The 23,502-nt window shown below is 35.2% G+C and overlaps 3 protein-coding genes across 9 annotated transcripts in view; all 3 read left to right on the top strand.

Moving 5' to 3' along the window:
* Positions 1-5,478, top strand: part of oafa (OAF homolog a (Drosophila)) — a 43,892-nt gene extending 38,414 nt beyond the window's left edge. The window contains exon 4 of the mRNA XM_007229389.4: positions 391-5,478. Within this exon, the coding sequence (XP_007229451.2) occupies positions 391-665 (275 nt within the window). The 3' untranslated portion in view covers positions 666-5,478. The remainder of the gene's footprint in view (positions 1-390) is intronic.
* Positions 5,479-7,153: 1,675 nt separating this feature from the next.
* On the top strand, positions 7,154-13,501 carry tlcd5a (TLC domain containing 5a). Of its 2 annotated transcripts, none has more exons than XM_022675164.2 (3): positions 7,154-7,439; positions 10,060-10,269; positions 12,352-13,501. In XM_022675164.2, exons 2-3 carry the CDS (start codon positions 10,074-10,076, stop codon positions 12,882-12,884), a joined length of 729 nt encoding a protein of 242 aa, XP_022530885.1. In that variant the 5' UTR covers positions 7,154-7,439; positions 10,060-10,073; the 3' UTR covers positions 12,885-13,501. The 2 variants fall into 2 exon arrangements, with proteins under 2 accessions (XP_022530885.1, XP_022530887.1); XM_022675166.2 differs by lacking the exon at positions 7,154-7,439 and adding an exon at positions 9,586-9,962.
* Positions 13,502-15,926: 2,425 nt separating this feature from the next.
* Positions 15,927-23,502, top strand: part of arhgef12a (Rho guanine nucleotide exchange factor (GEF) 12a) — a 90,095-nt gene continuing 82,519 nt past the window's right edge. For 5 of the 6 annotated variants that reach the window (XM_022675190.2, XM_022675186.2, XM_022675180.2 and 2 more), the window contains exons 1-2: positions 15,927-16,369; positions 17,833-17,921. In XM_022675190.2, coding sequence (XP_022530911.2) covers positions 17,890-17,921 — 32 coding nt within the window. In that variant the 5' untranslated portion in view covers positions 15,927-16,369; positions 17,833-17,889. Of the gene's footprint in view, positions 16,370-17,786; positions 17,922-23,502 lie in introns of all 6 variants that reach the window. The other variant, XM_022675174.2, reaches the window with a different exon arrangement.

Here is a 23,502-nt window from a genome sequence, read left to right as displayed (position 1 = left end):
TTTAGGAACTGAGGTAAAAAGCTGGTGTGTAAAGTGCATTTCGTTGCTGTCTAATGAAAAACAAATATCTCCAAAACAGCAACTTTACAGGAGAGAGAAAAAAAAAAACTTCTAAACAATGGAATTTCAATGCAATTCAGTGTAAAAAGAGTTTATTTCAGGTCACGTTGAAGTATTTCGGTTTGTCTGTTCATCAAGAGGTTATTTAGTGAACTAAAAATATATAGTAAAAACACATTTTTTTTTTATTGGATACTGATGATTTGCAGTTAATTGTGTTAATCAAGTGATTTTATAAATGAGGAATAAAAAAATAGAAATAAAATTATAAATGGAGAATGTCTCTATTATTATAATTTGTGTGTTAAAGGTTTCTCTACCTGTGTTTAGGTGCTGAGAGCTCCATGTTCGAGATCCTGCCGCAGGGGGTGGAGGTCCCCGACCTGCAGAGCTGCCGCTCAGTGAAGGACCTGTGGCAGCCGTGCTGCTGCAGCTACAGCCTGAGACTGGAGTGGTACCCCTGCCTGCTGAAATACTGCCGCAACCGGGACTCCTCGGGGCGCAGCACCCCCTACAAATGCGGCATCAAAAGCTGCAGCAAGGGCTACAACTTCACCTACTACACCCCCCACAAACACCTGTGCCTGTGGGAGGAGGAGACCTAGCACGACCACCACCTCCGCTGCCGCTGCTGCTTCTACAGCCAGGAGATCCAGGACCTCGTTTTTAATTTAGAATTCTCTCAAGCATTTCATTTCTACAAGATTTTCTTATTTATGATCAAGTCTTTGGATTTCAGTGCAGCCCTGAGCTGTTTAACGCGGAGGCACCAGGATTTTGCGTGGTTTCTCCAGGCGTAGATAATAAGGAACAGCTTTGTCTCCTATGCAAATGGTGCCATTCTTGCTGGTGGCCTTTCTGGAACTTTTGAGGCCTTTTTTTTTTTTGTTTTTCTTCGATTGGCTCATCACCCTAGAATTAAGGGTTGAGCGAGGACAGAGAACACAACACAGAACATAAATTGCTCAATTTAAAAGGAGAAATCTGGTGTGAAATGGACTTTGGGTGTATTAAAACGTGCAAACGTAATAAAAAGTACTTATCTTTTATTAAATAGCTCACCGCCGCTCTCCTGCAGCTTTCTGAGATCCAGATTTTTTATGCATATATTTTGCGCCTACAGATAAATCACTTTATACACCATATCGTTTTAACATTTAAAACGAGGCATTTAAAATTTTAAAACTGCACACAAAGTTTATTAAAAGCAGTTGTTAACATTCCATAGTGTAGATAAATCTCAGGGCGGCGCTATAAGTCAACCATTAAACACGAACATATAGGTGAACGTATAGTTGAGCAGATTGCAAAATGAAGTCCTTGGAAATGCATGCTGTTGCTATATAAAAAAAAAAAAACTGGTTTTTAATCGCAGTTTTTAATCATGCATCTTGGCATCATGTTCTCCTCCACCAGTCTTACACACTGCTTTTGGATAACTTTATGCTGCTTTACTCCTGGTGTAAAAATTCAAGCAGTTCAGTTTGGTGGTTTGATGGTTTGTGATCATCCATCTTCCTCTTGATTTTATTCCAGAGGTTTTTAATTTGGTAAATTTGGTAAAAAATCTCAAAATATTTTACTATTCGTTTGTGCTCGACGGTTGATTGGTTATTGTAACTTAAATTTAAAGATGGCGGCACTCTGAGATTTATCTATGCTATGGGTATAAAAACTATGCTTTTAATAAACTTCTTGTGCAGTTTAAAGTTTTAAATGTCAGGTCTCTCCAGATTCTACTAATGTAGAGTGTGGAGCTACTTTGAGCCTGAATAATGGTGTAAAAAGTGATTTATCTGTAAAATATGCCCCATATCACTCATTCTAAAGTCTGATTGGGCAAAGTGCACAAAATACTAGACCTCAGAAAGCTACAGGAGAGCGGAGGAGAGCTTTTTTAAACAAAGGTAAGTACTTTTAATGAATCACGTTTTAATGAATACACCCAAAGTCCGTTTCACACAAGAGTTCTCCTTTAATCCCAACAGACTGTGAATCAGCCATTAATGACACAACAAGCTAGAATCTGCCGATTAGCCGGGTCGAGTTCAATCAGGGTGCCGAGCTAGTTTCTCTTCAGAACCTGCTTTTATTTATTGTACTTGCTGTGGGGGAATTATTGAAGAAGCTAAATGCACATGTTTGGAAAGAAGCCCGTTTCTTTCTTCCTTTTTGTTTGAATATTTCATCGCCGTGTTGAAATTGAAATCAGATGACTCTAAAGAGGGACTCTTTTTAATGTTTCGTGGATGTTATTGAGGTCAGATGTGATTTTTTTGATGCCAGATAAAAGCAGACATGATTTTGATTCTGTTAAGTTTGCATGCAGTTCATCAGATTCAGAGTGTAAATCTGATTGTATAATGTCTGTCCATCACTCTGAATAAGAGGAGGGAGGGGGTCATTGGTTCACAGTCACAGTCACAGTCACAGAAGGTGGGGTTTGTCTGGCTTTTTGATGTTGATTTTGGATTTAGTTTTTTTAGGGATGTTTTGTCAGTATTTTGGCCTTTTATTTCTCTTTTTACACAAAATCACAATTTATCTTTAAGTCATTTTCTATTCCAGCAGGGACTAATTAGCACCTTTTTCTGCCTTTATGAAAAAACAAAGTTATACCTGCAGATGAAATTAGATGAATTAGATGTTTGCAAATTATTCTATTATACAGCTCTGGAAAAAAAGAAGAGAGCACTTCAGTTTCTGAATCAGTTTCTCTGATTTTGCTATTTATAGGTTTATGTTTGAGTAAAATGAACATTGTTGTTTTATTCTATAAACTACAGACAACATTTCTCCCAAATTCCAAATAAAAATATTCTCATTTAGAGCATTTATTTACAGAAAATGAGAAATGTCTGAAATAACAAAAAAGATGCAGAGCTTTCAGACCTCAAATTATGCAAACAAAACAAGTTTTTAATCACAGTTTTTTTTAAAGCATCTTGGCATCATGTTCTCCTCCACCAGTCTTACACACTGCTTTTGGATAACTTTATGTTGCTTTACTCCTGGTGCAAAAATTCAAGCAGTTCAGTTTGGTGGTTTGATGGTTTGTGATCATCCATCTTCCTCTTGATTATATTCCAGAGGTTTTCAATTTGGTAAAATCAAAGAAACTCATAATTTTTAAATGCTCTCTTATTTTTTTCCGGAGCTGTAAGTTCCAATACTACAGTTTTCCAGTTGAAACTGATTGTCTGCAGTATCACTTTGTACACAACACTGACATCTGCTGGTTATATTTCTAGTATACAGTGAGACAGTGCCAAGTCTCAGCCTTTGATGAGTTAAACTCATCAAACCAATGCAAGAAATGTGATTTTTACTTACTGAGCCTTAAATACTGTCCCAGATAACATGTCCATGTGGAGCCTATATGGGTAGATCAATTGGGAACCAGAAGTATTGTCCACAGATTGCATCTGTGCACAGATCATTGTACATGGACCTTGAAGTAGGGGTGTGCCATAGCGTATCGTACATGATAATATCGCCAAAAAATTTTAATATCGTGAATGATATTATACCCTAAAATATTGTGCCATATCACCCACCCCTAATTACCTAATTATCACATCAGGGTTCTACTTTTTTACTGTTTTTATCAAAATAAAAATTCACACTGTTCTTATTTCCCATTATATAATATCTACTAGATACAGATTATATCTGCCCAGTATCATTTATTTTACTTTAATCCTGGATATATGGAGATATTTGGAGTGCATTATTATTAGTATAATGATATTCTGGATCATTGACTTGTGTTACAAATCTGATAAAATTATTTTTTTAAGTATCTGCAACAATAAAATTCAAAATAATTTTTCTTATTCAGTATTTTGTCAAATCGCCAAAAGTATCATTATCGTGAAAATATTGTGATAATATTTTAGAGCCATATCGCCCACCCCTACCTTGAAGCTTTAATAATCTAATTCAACTGACCTGACTTATATTACATTTTTTACTAAAATTCATCATTTGGATTTTTAACAGTGCTTATTTGTGTTTTGAACTTGTGACCTGGTGAAATTTACTGAAATCGTATCGTACGCTATAATATCGCCAACATTCTTTAATATGGTGAACGATATCATATCCTGAAATATGGTGCCATATCACCCACCCCTAATTATCACATCAGGGTTCTACTTTTTTACTGTTTTTATCAAAAGAAAAATTCACACTGTTCTCATTTCCCTTTATATATCTACTAGAGACAGATTATATCTGTCCAGTATCATTTATTTTACTTTAATCCTGGATATATGGAGATATTTGGAGTGCATTATTATTATTAGTATCATGACTAATAATTCTGGATCATTGACTTCTGTTACAAATCAGATAATTTTTTTTTTTAAATATCTCAGTTAGGGGTGTTTCATATCATATATCATATCATATATCATATCATATCATATCATATGCAGTAATGAAATTAAATTTTCATTTTGTTGCAGTAGTAAAATTTCAGTAATTCAGTGTTTGTCATATACTTGCTAAGAGTATTGTTATCGCGAAAAATACCATGAAATATTGTAATAGTATTTTAGAGTCATTTCGCCCACTCCTATTTGAAATGTACAAGTTCAAAACACAAAAAAACTATGTTTAAAAATAAAATTTATGAATTCTGCCATTAAACATTTCATGTTTATTTAAGATAAATATATTCTAGTGTAAAATATATACAGCTCTGGAAAACATTTGTAAATCAGTTTCTCTGATTTTGCTAGTTTTAAGAGTTTAGAAATCAATATTTGGTGGAATAACCCTGTTTGTTTTTAATCACAGTTTTTTTTAATGCATCTTGGCATCATGTTCTCCTCCTCCACCAGTCTTACACACTGCTTTTGGATAACTTTATGCTGCTTTACTCCTGGTGCAAAAATTCAAGCAGTTCAGTTTGGTGGTTTGATGGTTTGTGATCATCCATCTTCCTCTTGATTATATTCCAGAGGATTTTAATTTGGTAAAATTAAAGAAACTCATCATTTTTAAGTGCTCTCTTATTTTTTAATATATATACTTATGTCAGCTTTTAAGCTCCATACATACAGAGCCTAGATTGGATCAGTGTGATCACCTGGAACCCACTTAACCTATATTTAACCCATATGATCCCCACAAGAGCAGGTTGACTGGGATGATCTGGGATAAAAAATAAAAAAAAGTCTGATTCACTTTATTTAATTCGTTACACAAAACAAGACAGTGATGAAAGCAGCCGGCCAAGCTGTGGAATACTGAATTAAAATACCTTTATGTGCCTTAATGCTTCAGTGTTTACTGATTCTTTTATGAGTAAACATAGAAATAAAGTGTCAAAGATATTTTTCTATGAAAATGTTGGATATGAATATGAATGTGAAGTAATAATTTGAAATAAAATTAAAATTCCACAAGAAAGTCTGATGTCATGCCTCATATTATTTTTTCAAATAATTCTATTTCTAATTTTTCCCATTTTCTCCCCAATTTACACGATAATAATAAAAATAGGATAATTCACTCATTTTTCATAAAAAAAAAACATTTTTTATTTAATTTTTTTATAACTTTTGAAAGAGAAACACAATATATATAAAACGCAATAGTTTTACATAACATTGAAACATAACATTGGAATTTAGTTTTAGTTATAGTTTTTGCAGGGGGTGGTTGTTGCAAATATGTGATATGAATCATTTTTATGTAATATGTTGATTACATTAATTAAAGCAAGCGGAAGAAGTTTCATACTGAAAAAAAAAATACTTTTAGCTATTTTTTCTAGATCTTCAAACTTTAAAACGGGGCAATTTGACCCAGAACAAAACAGGAGGGATAAAGTTGTGTAGTGTGTGGACGGCATAAGATGCACTATAATAAAGTGTTCAGTGTTCAGCCCTGTAGTTGGAGCTTCTAGTGTTCTAATGCAAACACTGCTAAAAGTACCAATTGGTCTTAATATATAATATTTTAATTTTCTTAGAAACTGATTTTTAGGTGTTTTTTCATTGGCTGTAAGACCTAATCATCAATACCAATAATCATCAGCAATAAAAGAATAAAATAAACGCTTAAAATAGATCACTCTTTGTTTAAAACATGTATATAATATATGAGTTTCACATTTTTAACTGAATTACTGAAATAAAGTATTTATTTTTCAGTGAAATTGTAATGTAATGAGATGCACTAGTGGGTGGAGTTCTGGTCCAGGCCGCTGGGTGTCGCAGTGAGCTCAGGATGAGCGCATCCTCCCGGCTGCCTCTGCTCTTAGCAGTGTTGCCAGGTTTGCGGTTTTCCCGTCAAATTGGGCTTGTTTGAAAAAACAGTCGCGGGTGAAATTCAGGGGTGTTTTTGGGCAACTTTTAAAATTAGAGAGATACTCAACAAAAAATGACTTTAAACCTCCAAGAGCTAAAACCAGTTACATGTGTAAAACGTGTGATTTACAGAGCCATTAAAGAGTGGAACTGCTTCCCTGAGCCACTACTCAACACTAATAGCAAAACATGGTTTAAAAAATTAATAAATAATAAAAAACACTATCTAAGGGTCATGGACGATAGATGAATATCTGTCTACAGCCAGAATGCGGGATATAAGGACTTAAAATAGTAATTAGAAGTCATACCAGTCATTTTCTTTAAAAAAAAAAAGAAGAAAATAACCATAATATCATTATTTTGTGTATGTATTGTGTATAAATTTGTGTATATGAGTACACAACTATATGTTGTACTTGTTTGTTTTCTGTTTTGTATAGAACTATTTTTGTTATGTGTATTTAACTATGATATGTGATTTATATATTTTTGATTGATTTGTATTGCAGTAGCAGCTAATGAGGATCCAAATAAAACAATAAAACAAAACAATATTACAATATTATTAATGACTTTGAGATAAATAGCAATACTGATAATAAATCACTTAAAAACAGTAAAAATATTAAGTCAAACATTCATAGTTGTTTTGCCATTTGCTTCAAACGTGTGACAGACATGTATTTGGGTTAGTTTAAGCTTCTGAAGGGCGGGTTTTAGACTGACTTTAGGAGGTTATTATTGCTGGACCTGGCAACCCTGGCTCATAGAGCGTGTGTGTGTGTGTGTGTGTGTATTGTTGTGCTCCTGCTGGAGCTGTGATGTAGGAGGAGAAGGGCACCGTGTGTTTTGTTGGGCGGTGGAGTCCGGCGCTGTCTCCGGGGATGGCGGTGCTGTGGCCGGGCTGCAGGCTGAGGGGCAGGACGCTGAGAGCGGCTCGACTTCCAGCAGCAGCTCCCTGAGCCCGGCTCCGGCTCCGGCTGCGGCTCCTCCGGCTCCTGCTGCTCCTGCTGCCGGGGCGGGTTCCCTTCATCCAGCGCTTCTTATTCTCTAACTGTGAGTGGATCTGTTTAATATCTATATCATATACATAATATTACTCGTTAATTTAACTCAATTACTGAGTAGATCATGCTTTTAAAACCTCTAAAACTCATTGATTATTAATACCTAACCTTATAGTGCTAATGGCTATATTAACTGGGAGTTGGCGATATATGACCCTAATATAATATCACGATATTTTATAGTATTGTGGCGTCTGTGTGTGTGTGTGTGTGTGTGCCAGCTTTTGTCCACCAATGAAACATTTGATTGGCCCCCAGGTGCCCCAGGTGCCCACTACTACAGTAGTTTTTAGTACTAAAGCCATTGAGGCAAAGTAAAAGCTATTTTTTGCTATTTTAATGTGATTTAGAACACTTTTTAATAATGTTTTTTACTGTTTAGGGATGGTTCATGAATTACAAATATCAATATCAATTAGGGGTGTGCTATATCAGACCGTACTCAATAATATTGGCATATACCCTAAGAAATATCATGCCATACCACCCACCCCTAATCATCACATCAGGGTTCTACTTTTTACTGTTTTTAGCAAAAGAAAAATTCACACTGTTCTCGATTCCCAATATATATCTACTAGAGACAGATTATATCTGTCCAGTATCATTTATTTTACTTTAATCCTGGATATATGGAGATATTTGGAGTGCATTATTATATGCAGTAGTGTATTCTTGATTTTTTTTTTTATTCAGTGTTTTGTCATATCGCCAAGAGTTTTGTTTTTACAAAAACACCATGAAATATTGTGATTTATAAATATTGCACACAAGCTTCCAATGCAATGGAAAAAAATAGTTAAATGGATTTATTTGTTATAGAGATTTTATAGTAGAATATTAGAATCTTTTTTTCTGTGCATTACAGACAAAAAAAATGTACACAATTTTCCATCACTAGAGATAAATTAAGGTCTGAAATTCAGGTTAATATAGTTTAGTTATATTGTATTGGCTAACTACAGCAGTAATATATAGCATAGTTTGGTTGTGCATTTGACAAGTTGGCACAAAAGTAACAATGGAGGCCTACATGAAGCTAGTTAATGTATACAGTGTGTATTCATTCATCAGTGTGTGTGTGTGACATACTAGCGGGTGTAGGCAGGCTGGAGACAGTGTGCTGTTGTTGTACTCTGTGCTGGATCTGCTCCTCCCTGATTTTTCTCAGCAGCCTGTTGAATCTGTTGCACTTGTTCTTGTGCAGAAATCCATCTGCACACATCTGATGGAGTAATCCCACATATTTCAAAATCTTACTGGCGTGTGGGATCGTTTTTACACAATCCCAAAACACGAGGATACAAGGATTTTATCATACACCTAGAATAACAGAATAATAACAGCAGCTTCTTGCTGTATATATCCAGAACTTATTTCATTCTAATTTAATGTTAATGTTATTAAGGGTGTGCAAAATCGTATCGTACACAATAATATAGCTCCAAACAAAAAAATGAAATATGGTTATATTAGTTTAGGGATATATGGGTCATCAAGGTACACCTTTTGTTGCTGTTTTCATTTCCTGTTAAATACAGCTCTGGAAAAAAAATAAAAGACCACTTTAGTTTCTGAATCAGTTTCTCTGATTTCCCTATTTATTATTTATGTTTGAATAAAAGTAAAATGAACATTGTTGTTTTATTCTATAAACTACAGACAACATTTCTCCCAAATTCCAAATAAAAATATTATTTACATTTAGAGCATTTATTTACAGAAAATGAGAAATGTCTTAAATAACAACAAAAAAAAGATGCAGAGCTTTCAGACCTCAAATAATGCAAAGAAAACAACAAGTTCATATTAATAAAAGTTTTTTATAGAGTTAAGAAATCAATATTTGGTGGAATAACCCTTTTGGTTTTTAATCACAGTTTTTTTTTCATGCATCTTGGCATCATGTTCTCCTCCACCAGTCTTACACACTGCTTTTGGATAACTTTATGCTGCTTTACTCCTGGTGCAAAAATTCAAGCAGTTCAGTTTGGTGGTTTGATGGTTTGTGATCATCCATCTTCCTCTTGATTATATTCCAGAGGATTTTAATTTGGTAAAATCAAAGAAACTCATCATTTTTAAGTGCTCTCTTATTTTTAAATGACAATATTTTTATTTGGAATTTGGGAGAAATGTTGTCTGTAGTTTATAGAATAAAACAACAATGTTCATTTTACTCAAACATAAACCTATAAACAGCAAAATCAGAGAAACTGATTCAGAAACTGATATGCATCAAAACGAGCATGTAAATGCAAACCCCCGGCATGTAAGATATCTCTCTCCTCTAGCTGATGACCTCGCCACAGATCCACAGATACCTTTGTTCTAGTTTTGTCACTGGCCGGAGAAAGCTATGTTTTAATAATTTCTCAATGTGTGATGTGCAAAACTGCTGAGTTCCTCACACATGGGAGTGGTTTCAGCAGCGCTAGAGGAGCAAAGCGAGAGCGCTCTTTTCTTAAAGCAGCAGAATTTGTGTGATTACTGAGAGCTTTGAGGGTTTAAAGTGAGTATTCTCATAAATCTTTCATTTAGCCGTTTTACTGTTTGCAGGATTTTAGGATGTTTGGACCCATAAACCTGTGTTTTTCACACTTTTTCAGGCCACAGCTCGAGGATGTCTCCTCTGGTTCTGGGAGTGGGTGCTTGCTTAGCCGGGTGGATCGCTCTCTACGCTCTGCTCTGCTACACAAACGGCTCTTGTGGTTATGAATGGAACTGTCGGCTGGTCACACTGTTCCACGGCATCCTGGCCATTTGCATAACGGCCTACATAGGCTACATAGATGGACCTTGGCCTTTCAACTACCCAGGTAAAAAAAAAAATAAAAGAAAAGAGTGGACAATCATATCTGATTGTATTTTACATCAGCCAGAGACTGCCCAACCCTTTCCAAACAAACCTTACTGCCCTGCTGAGTCTTACCTCCAACACCAGCCACACTAGCTGTGTGGAACAGGGTTCATACGCCCATTAAAAACCTAAAAAAAATCAAGGAATAAAAAAAGCAATTTCCAGGCCTGGATAAGTTCTGGAAAAAGGAAATACCTTAACAAGTTGTGGAAAAGTCATGGAAATTTGCTCTACAAATGTTTTTTTTAAGCTAACAAATACATCAGATCAGTTAGTTAAGTCACTTAGCCTCTATACACAATGAATCTCTATGGACTTGAGACACATTTTATTATTTATTATTGCTTAAATAATTTCTTTTTTTTAGTTAAATAAAATTTGATTATAGTTTATTATCATTGTTCATTGTTCATTTGCTGAACTGGTGTTATAAAGATTATGTGGTCAAATTTGCCTTGAAGGCAGGGAAATTGGTTTAAAAATGTATGATAGAAGTTGATAGAGTTAATGCAAGTAAATTCTAGCAAGTTCTATCTGATTACAGTTTAATTTCTTGAGTTTTTTTAAGGATAATCATGCATTATATAAAATGTTATTCCGTGGGTCCACATAAAACTGAGCCTGGTAGACACACCCATTTGCTGTGCTTTCTTTGGTAACGTTGCTAACACCTACTTAAACAAATGTTTTGACAGATGACATAAGCCTGTTTAAACATTTATCAAACGCTTATTCCACCAAGCCTCAATTGTCAACACTTTATCACTAGATGAAATAACAGAAATTAAAAGCAATGGCTTTTCTATTGGCAAATAATGCATGATTATTTCAGTGAAGCATTATATGAAGCTAATGTATGTGACATGTAGCCTTACTTTAATGTCTTATAAAGCTTTTTTAACACATTGTGTTTTTTGGTGTTTGGGCATTTGACTATGTATTTGTCCAGAATATTGTGATTATACCACAGTTCCATTATCACTGTTTATTGAAAGATTTTAAAGAGTTAAAGAGGAGGAGAAAATAGGATCTGTTTGGTTATAAAAACTCCGCCAGTTAAAATAGTTCCATTGCTGCTCTGTTTGTAGCTGTGCTGTTGCTGTTTGGTTTGTAAGTGCTGCATCGTTGCTAGGTTACCTGTATGTGGCGGAGTAATACATGGAGAGCTTCGGTTACAGTGCATTACTAGCTTATAATGCCTCTTAGCCAATCACATTGCTGGGTCAGAACTAACTGTGGTATTATACATAATCAATAACGTTTATTAAATTGACAAGTGTTGCGGTCACACTAAAATTGTGGATCTCCATAACAAAAATGTTACAGAAGAAGGAAAAGATTGTATTATTACCATATTTTTCACATTTTTATTATAATCTGGAGCACCTTATGTATAAATTTTACCAGTCAGGTATTAAGGAGCAGTAAAGACACTCCACTGTAGTACAGAGTTATACAGGAGATTCAGTTAGTTCTCCAGCACGAGACTCGAGACTGGAGCAGTATTAGCATTAGCCGCTAACTGTGCTAAACCCTAGCTCTTGCATCATATAGAGATGAGTATTATCGACCTGTAGCCTGCTGCTAATCTCAGCTAGCACTGCTGGAGCAGCATTAGCATTACCTATTAACCACACTAAGCGCTAGCTCTTTTGCCACTCAGAGGTATTATTGGCATGTAGTCTGCGTGTTTGCCATTATAAAACAAGCTATGTGGGACGAACTGCTAGCTAATATCGCCCTGGCTTACTGGACCACTCAGGGTTCCTCAGTTTAGCGCTGTTGGGAGGCATTTAGTGGTTAGCCACTAATTTTAATGCTGCTGGACCCAGCCTTAAGAGAAATCTGGAAATCTGGTATTCCAAGCTTACTGTAAATAAACAGAATCGCTTAACAATGTTACCAAGCCACTCGATGATCAATTTACCCACTTCTGTCCTAAGACTTATGTGTATTAAGTGTATTATAGCATGTTAGTGTTTTATTGTAATTGTATAATTATTCTTCTGAATTAAAACTATCCTTTCCTGTCTCATTTTAGGGACCAAAAACACCACCCTCCAGATGTCAGCTATGGTTCTGAGTCTGGGTTACTTCATCTTCGACATGGGCTGGTGCATTTACTTCCAGACGGAAGGTCTGGTGATGCTTGCCCACCACACCATGAGCATTCTGGGTATGCTCCTGACCCTGTGGCTGGGCGAGTCCGGCATCGAGGCGTGCGCCGTCATCTTCGGCAGCGAGATCACCAACCCCCTGCTGCAGACGCGCTGGTTCCTGAAGCGCTCGGGCCGCTACGAGACCTTCCTGGGCGACCTGGTGGACGTCCTGTTTGTGGTCTTGTTCGTGATCATGCGCGTGTTCGTAGGCGGCGCCATGCTGTACTGCGAGCTGATCTCGCCCAGGCCAAAGTTCATCATCAAGTGCGGCGGGGTGGCCATGTACGTCCTGTCGTGGTTGTTCGTGGCTGATATCGCACGATTTGCTTATCACAAGAGCAGCGTGAAACACCGGCGCTGGAAGAGCCGGCAGGTACAGGCTGAAGTCAACGGCCAAGAGATTAAGAGGGACTGAGAGGGCCCTGTGTGTTTTAAAGGAGAACTCCGGTGTGAAATTGAGTATAGGTGTAGTAAAACATAATAAAGAGTACTAACCTAATCTGCAGGGGCAAAAAAAATATGCCCCATTAAAACCCATTCTATTCTGTTTCGACAAGCTGCACAAAATTTCTGGATCTCAGAAAGCTGCAGGAGAGCAGGGGTGAGCTATTCAACAAAGTTTAGTTCTCTTTATCCTGTTTTACTACACCTAAACTCAATTTCACACCGGAGTTCTCCTTTAATGAACTGCCACTAGTCTTTCAAACTGAACTGCCAGCAAAAGTACATCTCTGTTAATTGTTTACTTTTTTCTCTGACATAATTCTGTCTTACCTGATTAACAGTGATTTTTTTACGATTATGTATACATCTGTGCAGCACACTGGCTTTTAATCTGTGATTTAAAAAAAAAAGTTCTTATATTGCTTAATTTTGTTATTAAGCCACACTGAAATGTTTTGATAGAGTTTTTTTTAACTTGTGCAATATTTTGAAGTCATCACAAAATATGACACATTTTTGAATAGATTTAATAGACAACTAATTTTAAAAAACAATGCTAATAAAATAAAAAAAATATTGTTGTGTTTATTTGGAGTGTTGGGTGGTTGAATTTCCTGTCAGAGAGTGAGAGTGTGTGCTATTTTCGATTAAATAATTTTATTTTTCCCACTCTGATTTCTATTACAGTATTTTGTGCTAATATCTTCTAATATCAGATTGGTGACAGATGTAAGGTTTTTATTACTAAATAATAATTATATAATATAATATTACAGAGTCAGTGTTGAGCCAAATTAAAGACTGCCTTAAAATATTTCACATAATCTATGCTACTAAATATTATGAATAAAGCTAATAGAGGTGTTTTGTTTATTAATTTTTTAAAGGAAAATTCAAAATACATTTACCAGCTTGTTTCCAGTGTTGCCTGCTGTAGTTTTTCAGATACAGCCAGCATTTTAGATTCCAGATTGTGTGATTCGACACATTTTCCATAGAGCATTGATATTTTTTGACTGAATTTATTTCATAGAAATAAACATGGTGCATACATTTGTAGCAATTATGCAAATACTGGTACATTCAACCTCATGGGGTAACACATCAACCACCAAGAAACAGATTAGCAATACCATACACTCATTATGTAACACCTTAGCAACCAACTGCCTTTGCAACACCATATCTTCCAGATTTTTTTTGTCTTTTTAATTTCTGCCCCTCACTTTAAGAATTAGAAAAATATATATATATATATATATATATATATATATTTATATATATATATATATACACATACATGTGTACATTTTTCTCTGAATATCTGATTTTTCCACGTTTTACCTTTTCACAAAAATCTAAGCTTGAAACAAAAAATCCGAAAGTTATTTTTATTGTTCCTGAGATTGTGATAGTAAGGGGCAGAAATAAAAAGCCGATAAATGTTACACTCCCTCAAGGAATTTCAAATATGAATTTACGTTTCTCCGCACACTATATTATTTATTAGCTTTTTATATGTATATGGGCAACCAAACAGTCATAGAAAGTAACAAAATAGTCAAAAAATTGATTCTTGCTGTGTAAATAGATATAGAAGGACTCTATTTTAGTGTTTGTTTGGTGTTTTTGGATACTTATTGTTCAGGTCCCGTTTTATATTATTGCTATTATGTGTAGAAAAAAGGCAGTGTAACATTTATCAGTTCAATTTATCTGAAATATCGGGTGAAATATTATTAAACATTTTACATGTAGTATAGTGAAGAAGACATCTGCTCCTATTTTCTCTGAATTTCTCTGAATCTGATTGTTCAAATTTTCACCTGGCAACCAAAATGTGAACTTAATCTGAAAAATCAGAAAGTGCATTTTAATTTTTCTCGATATTTTGATTGTGAGGGGCAAAATTAAAACTGTAAAATTGGGAGATTAATAAAAACTACTAGCTTTTAGGATATGATGCTGAAATTGTATGGTGTAGTGTTTTCAGATGCCCATGAGATGGCAACCTCGCACAGGCTTTCAATTCTGAAATTTTAGTGTAGGTATATTTTATTTCATCACAAGGGTTAGAGCACTTTTTAATGTTTAATCTGCTGCATCCACGTTTAATAACTAGTGATCAGGTATTTATATTAATCTAGCTAGTAGATATAATTAGATAATTAACTTGCTGTCTCTGTTACTTAAATATTATTAACACACTTTATTAATGTGTGTTTTTAAGTGTTATTAATGTGACTTATAACAATCAATAATTTAACCAGCTTTTATTTTGACTCGGATATACATTGATGGCAACCCTTATTTTCAGCGTAGCCGAGCATTTACAAAAACAGGGATTTACATGACAAAGAAAAAATATCGGCAATAAATCATTTTTAAAATAACAGTAAATAAAAGATAAAAACAAATAAAAATAGAATAAGAGTAAAAACAAATATATAATAATAATTAAATAATAAAAAATATAAAATAAATAAATAAATAAAAAATAATAAGAAATCAAAAGAAGATAAGATTAATACAACATGAACAGTTTAAATTTAGCTAAAACTAACTTTTACATAGTACAAAAAATACATGAATAATAAATAAATAATAATAATAATAATAAAAGAAAATTTAAACACGTTAAAAAGCAATAAAACAAAATTATTAAAAAAAAAAACAAAATAATGAAATAAATAAAAAGGAAATACAGATCTATAAGAAGAAATAAATTTAAGACTATACATGTATAAGATTAAATAAAACAGATACAGGCTGTCTAAATTTGGTTAGATATTAAAAGTTTAAAATGACTGAGTGACACCAGTGAGCTTTAGTGAGTTTTTCCTGTGTTTCCTGTAGTGAATTACAGCTCACTGGTGCTCTGTAGCTAAAATCAGAGCTTCGATTTAATGCTTACTTTATTCTTAAGTTAATGCATTCATTAAAATTGTATTAATTAAGCTAATATGAAGTTTTGGTTAAATTTAACCCTGCTGGGTGGACTGATGCTGCTGCAGTAGGTCAGTGTTGTGCTGCTGCTGGTTGAATGAATGCCTGTGGCTGAGCTGAGGCGCATTCCGCTGTAGACTCACCTCAGAGCGGCCTGGAGGGACAGGGACGGAGAGCTCGCCGCGGTTTGGACTTAATGCACTGCGAGGAAAGCAGCGTAACTGGAAAAACAGGCTTTTTACAGCATAAACTCGACTTTATTTACTTGTTTGAGCGCTTTTTCGCGCTGTTACACTCTGTTTTATCGGGACTAGCGGAGCTGTTTCCCTTGAACTGAGTTTTTGGCTCCGCTGGATGGAAAATCTGCCGTGGCATCAGCCGGGACTTCACCAGGGTAACTCCGACTACACTTCAGAAAAACTGCGGGAAACTGGTGTTTTACAGGCGGATTAACGTGTAAACGCGTGTATGGATGCATGGATACGTCTTTAAGGATTCACCCGTGGACTGGTAGGCGTCTGAAAGTGTTTAAATCCGCTTTATTTGGTTAGAAAAGCTGCCCCGGCGCAGGACAGACAGACAGACAGGCAGGCAGTGTGTGTGTATTTAGTAAGCGAGGATGCTAGCCAGCGTTAGCTAACCTAGCCTGTTAGCTTTAGCTTCGGGTTCTTTAGCTACCTAACTAACTAACTAGCTAAATAAGCTAAGCTAGAATTTTTAAATTACAAAAAGCAGCAATTTAGCTATTTAACTAGCTGTTTCTCTAGCTGGTGGGACACTGTTGGCTTGAGGGAACAATTTAATTTAGATTAAACGTCTATAAGATCATTAGATTAAGTTTTTTACCTCAGGCAATTTGTCTATGTGTGTGTAAACTAACTAACTAACTAACTAGGTTAGCTTAGCTAGGTTAGCTAAGCTTGTTAGTTAGCTAAATAGCTAGTCAACAAAGTACACTTTAACGTTTTTTAGTTTATTTATTTACTTAAATATCGTGATTAATCGATTAACAAGAACAGTAGGTGAATATCTCGCTTATTTTTCGCTTTGTATGTATTTATTAAGTTTTTATCGTCATTAAAAGTACAATTAGTTGAAGTGTTTTTTAGCTTTTAACTAACCTAGCCAAGCTCCTTTCAATTTGCCTTAATTCAACCCGATTTTTGGAATATATATTTTAACGTTACTTTTTACAGCATCACTAACGTTAACAGTTCGCTATTTAGGTTAATGCTGTAAGTTAAATATCAGTAAAAACTGTCGTATATTTGACCGCTGTCTCTTGTTAATCGATTAAGAAGAACATTGGGTGAATATTTTGCTTGTTTTTTCACTCTTTATGTAGTTATGAAGTTAAATATTAAATATTATTAATGGTTTTTGCGTTGGTAGGTTACCTCTCCTTTTATTTTGCCTCAACTCAATCCAATTTTAGAGCATGTTTTACGTTTTCCAGCATCAGTAACCTAATGTAGCTGAGTAAACTAATTTACTAAACTATGTTAACTAGCTAGATAGTTAGTAAACTAGTTAACTACACCTTAACGTTAATGAACAATTCGCTAGTTAATGTTTTAAGTTAAATATCGGTTGAAAACAGTCGAATATTTAACACTGTCTTCGCTTAATCGATTAACACGAACATTAGGTGAATATCTCGCTTGTTTGTTCACTCTATATGTGGTTGTTAAGTTGTTTCTCTGCCTTAAAGGTAATGTAAATACTATTTAAGGTTGGTAGGCTAGGTACTAACTAAATGTTTTATATGCAGTTATAACTAGTTAGCTAAACATGTTTTACTTTTTTCAGCACCAGTAACTTGGTTTTGTTAGCTTTGTTATTTATGCTTACTACTTAGCTAGATAGATAGGTTAGTTAACCTATCTAATAAGGTTAATACAGCCTAGGCTGCTTTGTGTGGAGACAGGCTGATGCCACTGATGATGCTGAATGCCACATGCTCCTCCCTGTAGTATTTACAAACATGCCAGTTGGATATAAACCACATAAAAGCTGAAAACAGAAGCCCAATGAGCGACATACAGCCACCAGCACCGGAGAGGTAAGTCTAATTTACTGTTCATCACTATATAATAAGGCTGCAACTTATGATTAATGTGGTATTTGACAGGTATCTTTCAATATTAGTTTTTAATTAGACAAAGGTTATTCCTCTCTTCTTCCTGTGGGTGTGGCTCCCGTTCCAATGCAGGTTTAACTTTACCTGCTCAAATCTGCACACCTGTGAATGTTATCCTGTTTTTCAGTCTCTGCCTTAAACCCAGTAAATAAACAGTAAAACGTTTTTCATTTGCAATAATGCAAAAAGTAATAAATGTATAAAGTTCCCTCAAATTGAAGTCCAAGTATTCTTTGAAATACAGATATTTTGCAAACATTTATAACTAAAATAAAATACTGTAGAAGTGTAGAAGTTGTAAGGCTATGTGACTCTGTTATATAGAAAATTGTGGATAAATACGTATTATTAATTTTCTTTCCATTTAGTATAGTGAAGAAGAAAATGGTTGTCATCTGTTTTCTTTACCTATATACTAATTTATACTCTTTTATATATTTTATTTTCTTAGGTTATGAACTAGAACTAGAACTTAGGTTACTTCTACATTAACTAAAACAGTTTCTTAGTTTTTATTTTCTAAAAAAAAGAAAACTTAGCTGAATTTTCCATCATTTCTTGTAATGAAAGTAGGTTAGCTTATACCTTCGGTTTTTTGTAACAAGATGCTAAATTTGTTTCCTGAAATTTCAGTTGTGAGCAGTAGAAATGAAAAAGTAAAAAACGTGTATTTTCTGATTTAGCCTCAAATGGTCAGAAAACTGTATTGACCTTTGGTGGTCTTTTATTCTAAAACTTAAACACTGTATAAGCAAAGATTGTTGGTTTTTAATTTGCTCTCTTCTGTCTCTGATGCTTTAAAATGATAAAAGCAGCTAAATCTGCGCTTTAAATGTCCTTAAATGCCCAGAAGACATTTAAATGTGGAATATGCTGATGCTTAGTAAACATGGAATCTGTTGTGTTTGTGCACCTTTGGTGACAAAGGCCAAGCTGAGTGTGAATTGAGTGTGAGTGAGCAGTCTTTACCCTCCCCCAGTGTGTTTCGGCCCCCTGCCCTTTGTGTAGTGTGTGTTGCAGTTGCAAATTAGGGATTAATTGACATTAAAATATAGAGTCTACTTTTTTTATTATTAATTTTACATTGCAGATTTTGTCAAATAATAGTTTCAGCTATCTTATACGTCTGACTGAATTTGAATGAGGACAACAGTTCTGATGTGATTCAGTAACATGCTCACTGTATATATATTTATATGTGTAAACTGGTTGGTTGTGAAATCACTACATTCACTCTGCACGTGGTTGTGGGTTGTGTTTGCTGCTGCTGCTGCTGCTGCTGCAGGGTCTGGGCAGCTCATCCTCTGTTCATGTTGATTTATGGACAGTATGCACAACCTGCTTATTGGTGCAGAGCTCTTCTTAACCAAGCTGTGCCATTAAGGCTCACAGTTTTACTGTAAAAATGTGCCTGACAATGTCATAGTTTTTGAAAAGTACATACAAACCAAACTATGTTTTTTTGGAAGCAAAATTCAGATTGGCATGAGTTTCTTCCTGTGGAAAATGTGAAAAAACCTGGTAACTTACCCACATTTCAGTTTGGGCTCTGTTTATAGATCAATGACCACAGATGACAGGTATATTTTGATGGTTGCTGCTAGACGATATGGCTGAAGTTTATATCACAATATATTTCTTAACTGGCAATGCTATCACATTACCAGGCTGAAGTGACTTAAATCAGATTTTTGTGCTTAATGTGGCTCAGATCAGATTTTTTTCAAGGCTGTGTGAATGTGCCCAATATGATTTTTTCCAATCAGATTTAAGTCACTTTCAAAAGTGGTCCAAAATAGGATACATATCTGATCAAATGGCACGCGACATGAATGTGAACGGTGAAATCACTCAGAATTCATGCATATTTTTGCTTTTACGCATTAGCATTAGCGCTACGTGCTTCTCTCTCGTACCCACACGTCTCTTGGTCCAGCTGTGCAGCTATAGCTGCAAAAACAGCAAAAGCAAACCACCTGACCTTTTTTCACCTCCTCGACCTGAGCATGAACTTCAGACCAGCTGTTTACTTTCCACTTCAGCAAAAGATTAAATTAAAATTTCAGATGGTGCGTTTAATTCCAGTGGGAAAACACAGTGGCCCACCATAAACATCTAATTCAGAGAACGAACATTAGCAGTGAGCTAGCTAACATTAGCGGTGAGTTAGAGTTAGCTAGCATATTAACATTAGGGACGAGCTAGCTACGTTATCGAGGAGAGAATCAAGGTTAGCAGAGAGCTTGCTAACATTAGCGACAAGCTAGCTAGTTACAAAGGAGAGAACTAAGGTTAGCGCAGAGCTAGCTAACATTAGCGGCAAGATAGCTAAAATACTGACCTTTCCGGTAAGTTAGCTAAGCAACCGGGAATAGAACTAAGATTAGCAGAGGTTTCCAACACTAAATTATTTTCTCCTGAAGAAATTATGACTACATTTTGAATTACGTTTGGTCTTAAATTATATTTATTGAGGTCTTAAAAAGGTCTTAAAAATCATAAAATTTGATTTTTAAAATAGTGCAAGAACCTTGAATTAGAAGTAGAAAGTAATTCATGCCACCAAATCTTTGGGTATTTTTTAACCAAGTGCACAGTACTGCCAAATGAAAGTCTATATCAAAGTAAGTGTGTTTTCATTGACTGCAGTAAGGACAGGCCATTTTTAGTAACCTTTTATAATGATCTACAAAAAAATTATTTATTACATTCATTTGGTAAGCTGCACATTTTCTTGTCTTTTATTAGCCAAATGCATTTACTTAACTGCGTTTCTTGCCTTTCTGTCATATTTAGATTGAAATATGTTCCCTGGTATAAATGAAAAGGCTTAAGTTCCTCCTGCCAGCTTGTTAAATTTTATTATCACATGTCGTTAGCAGTGCACACATGGCTAAATTGAGCTGGAAACATCATCTCGTTTATAAGGTGTATAATCTTTAGGATCACAGTAGCCACGAGAACTGTATGCCCAACTGAATGCTATTTAAAGATCAGGTCTTCAAGTGGATGTCTTGGTCACTATGTGCTCATTAAAAGTCTCAGAATGAGTTATAATCATAGACTCTGCTTAAGATGATTTAAAGGTTCAACAATCTCCAGTCCAGCATTAGAAATATAACAGCACAATAATAAAACAAGCTGAAATACAGCTACATGCAGACTACAAGTCATTTGGCAGCTAATGAGGCATTGCACCAGTAGCTCCTGAGTAATGCATACACAAGTTATTTTCAAATGGGGGAGAGAATGAATAGTAGGAAGGCTAACACATACAAACGACATACCTAAATCGTACCTTTTACTCATTAAATGTGTTTTTTTGATTGGCCTCTAATATGGAAAATTAAATGGATCTCACCTGGTCACACTATAGATGCATTTTTATGTAAAATGTAAACAGAATACGGGCAGATTTTATCCAAAATCATTTTAATGAGTGGAAAAAGTGTTACTGGTAACCGGTTGTTCCACCCTTAGCAGCAACAATTGCAATCAAGCGTTTGCAAAAATGTGCAATGAGTATTTTACAACAATGTGGAGGAATTTTGGCTCCACTACTCTTTACAGAAATGTTGTAATTGCACCACATTGAAGGGTTTTTGAGGATTAATCACCTGAAAAACACAGCATCTCAATCGGATTCAGGTCAGGATTTTGACTAGGCAACTATAAAGTCTTCACTTTGTTTTTCTTCACCCATTCAGAGCTGGACTAGCTGTTGTGTTTTGGGTCATTGTCCTGCTGCAGAACCCAAGTTCGTTTCAGCTTAAGGCCAAAAACTGATGGCCAGACATTCTCCTCTAGTGGGTTATGATATACAGTGAAATTCATGGTTTACAGACCATAACACTACACTGTTTTACTGTATGTATGATGTTCTTTTTCTGAAATGCTGTGTTACTTTCAGACTAGATGTAATTGGACACACACCTTCCAAAAAGTTAAACTTTTGTCACATCTGTCCACAGAGTATGTTCCTATAAATCTTGGTGATCATCAAGATGGTTTCTGTCAAAAATTGAGACAAGTCTTAATGTTCTTTTAGCTCAGCAGTAGCTTTTGTGTAGTTATGAATGCTGACCTTAACTGAGGCAGGTGAGGCCTGCAGTTCTTTGGATGATGTTGTGGGTCTAGTGTGACCTCTTGGATGAGTCGTCTCTGCGCTCTTGGGGTAATTTTGGTTGGCCTCCTGGGTTGGTTCACCACTGTTCCATGTTTTTGCCATTTATATTATGCTTTGTAACCTTTTCCAGACTGATAGATCTCAATTACATTCTTTCTTATTTGTTCCTGAATTTCTTTGGATATTGGCATGATGTTTAGCTTTTGAGTATCTTTAGGTCTATTTCGCTTTGTCAGGCAGGTTCTGTTTTTGTGATTTCTTGATTGATAACCGCTGTAGCAGTTATCAGGCCTGGGTGTGCTTAGAGAAATTGAACTCCGGTGTTATAAACCAAAAATATGTTTTAACTTAGAGCAAACACTTTTTCACACAGGGCCATGTAGTTTTGGATATATTTTCCTCCCTTAATAATAAAAACCTTCAGTTAAAAACTGCATTTTATGTTTATTTGTGTTGTCTTTGACTAATATTTTAAAATTATAAAATATTTTAAAATATTTAAGAGTGACAACATGCAAAAAAAAAAAAAATGTACTTTTACACCACTTTATATATCTGCTGATGCCGATATATACAAATTTATATCTTCCAGAGAGACAAGACACCCTGGAAGACACCCTTTAAAACCAATAAAAATAAATTAAAATAATGGTTGCATAAATTTATTTTAATGTACTATGGCCAGCATCGATTGGTCTTTTTTGATATACAATAAGTACATCAGCAAGTATTGGTTTAAAATGATCTAGAGCTCAATGCTTAAACCTAAAATTTCCTGACCAAGAAAAAAATCTTGCTTCATGAGACAAACCCCTGATTCCTGAGGGAGAACTTGATGGCAGGATTGGCAGGATTGACCCTTACTCTGTAGTTTGCACCATCCCTCAGGAGTTTAAAGAAACCAAGATAGAAGCAGAGTCCTCATACTCCTGTGGGACAGTGTAGCAATCATCATCTGGTGATTCACAGTCTTGAAGCAGCCATAAGATCAAGCAAGTTGAGGGCAGAGGTCATGGTGTGAAAGGGGGTCTCTGAAAAGTGTCTTGTACTGAGACCAGTGAGTGTTTGGAATGTCTTTCTTTTGCACTTGTGAGGAAAGATGTTCTGTGGACACATCTCCCAAGTTTCTGACGTGTTTTTTGGAAAGGGAAGGACCTTACAGATCTGTAATGTTTGACAGTGGAAAACCTGAGGTTGGCCTTCTTGCAGCGTGTTAAATGTTGGATGGAACATAACGTGTTAGTGAGATGTTTTCGGAGATCAAATAAAACGTTTATAGAGAACGGTTGGAATACAGAAAGGCTTTGTTTGAGTAAGCAGCTTTATGTGGAGAAGAGGGGAACAGCAAATTGTCATTTATATCTAGCTAGGGCTGCA

This window comes from Astyanax mexicanus, chromosome 18 (genome assembly GCF_023375975.1).
Source record: "Astyanax mexicanus isolate ESR-SI-001 chromosome 18, AstMex3_surface, whole genome shotgun sequence".
NCBI classification, from domain to species: Eukaryota; Metazoa; Chordata; class Actinopteri; order Characiformes; family Acestrorhamphidae; genus Astyanax; species Astyanax mexicanus.
The sequence above is the reverse complement of the archived record's forward strand: the minus strand, read 5'-3'. Positions and strand labels throughout refer to the sequence as shown.

Coding starts and splice junctions, on each gene's coding strand:
- tlcd5a (XM_022675164.2), top strand. CDS start 10,074: ATGTCTCCTCTGGTTCTGGGAGTGGGTGCTTGCTTAGCCGGGTGGATC. Junction 10,270..12,351: donor TTGGCCTTTCAACTACCCAG/GTAAAAAAAAAA, acceptor GTCTCATTTTAG/GGACCAAAAACACCACCCTC.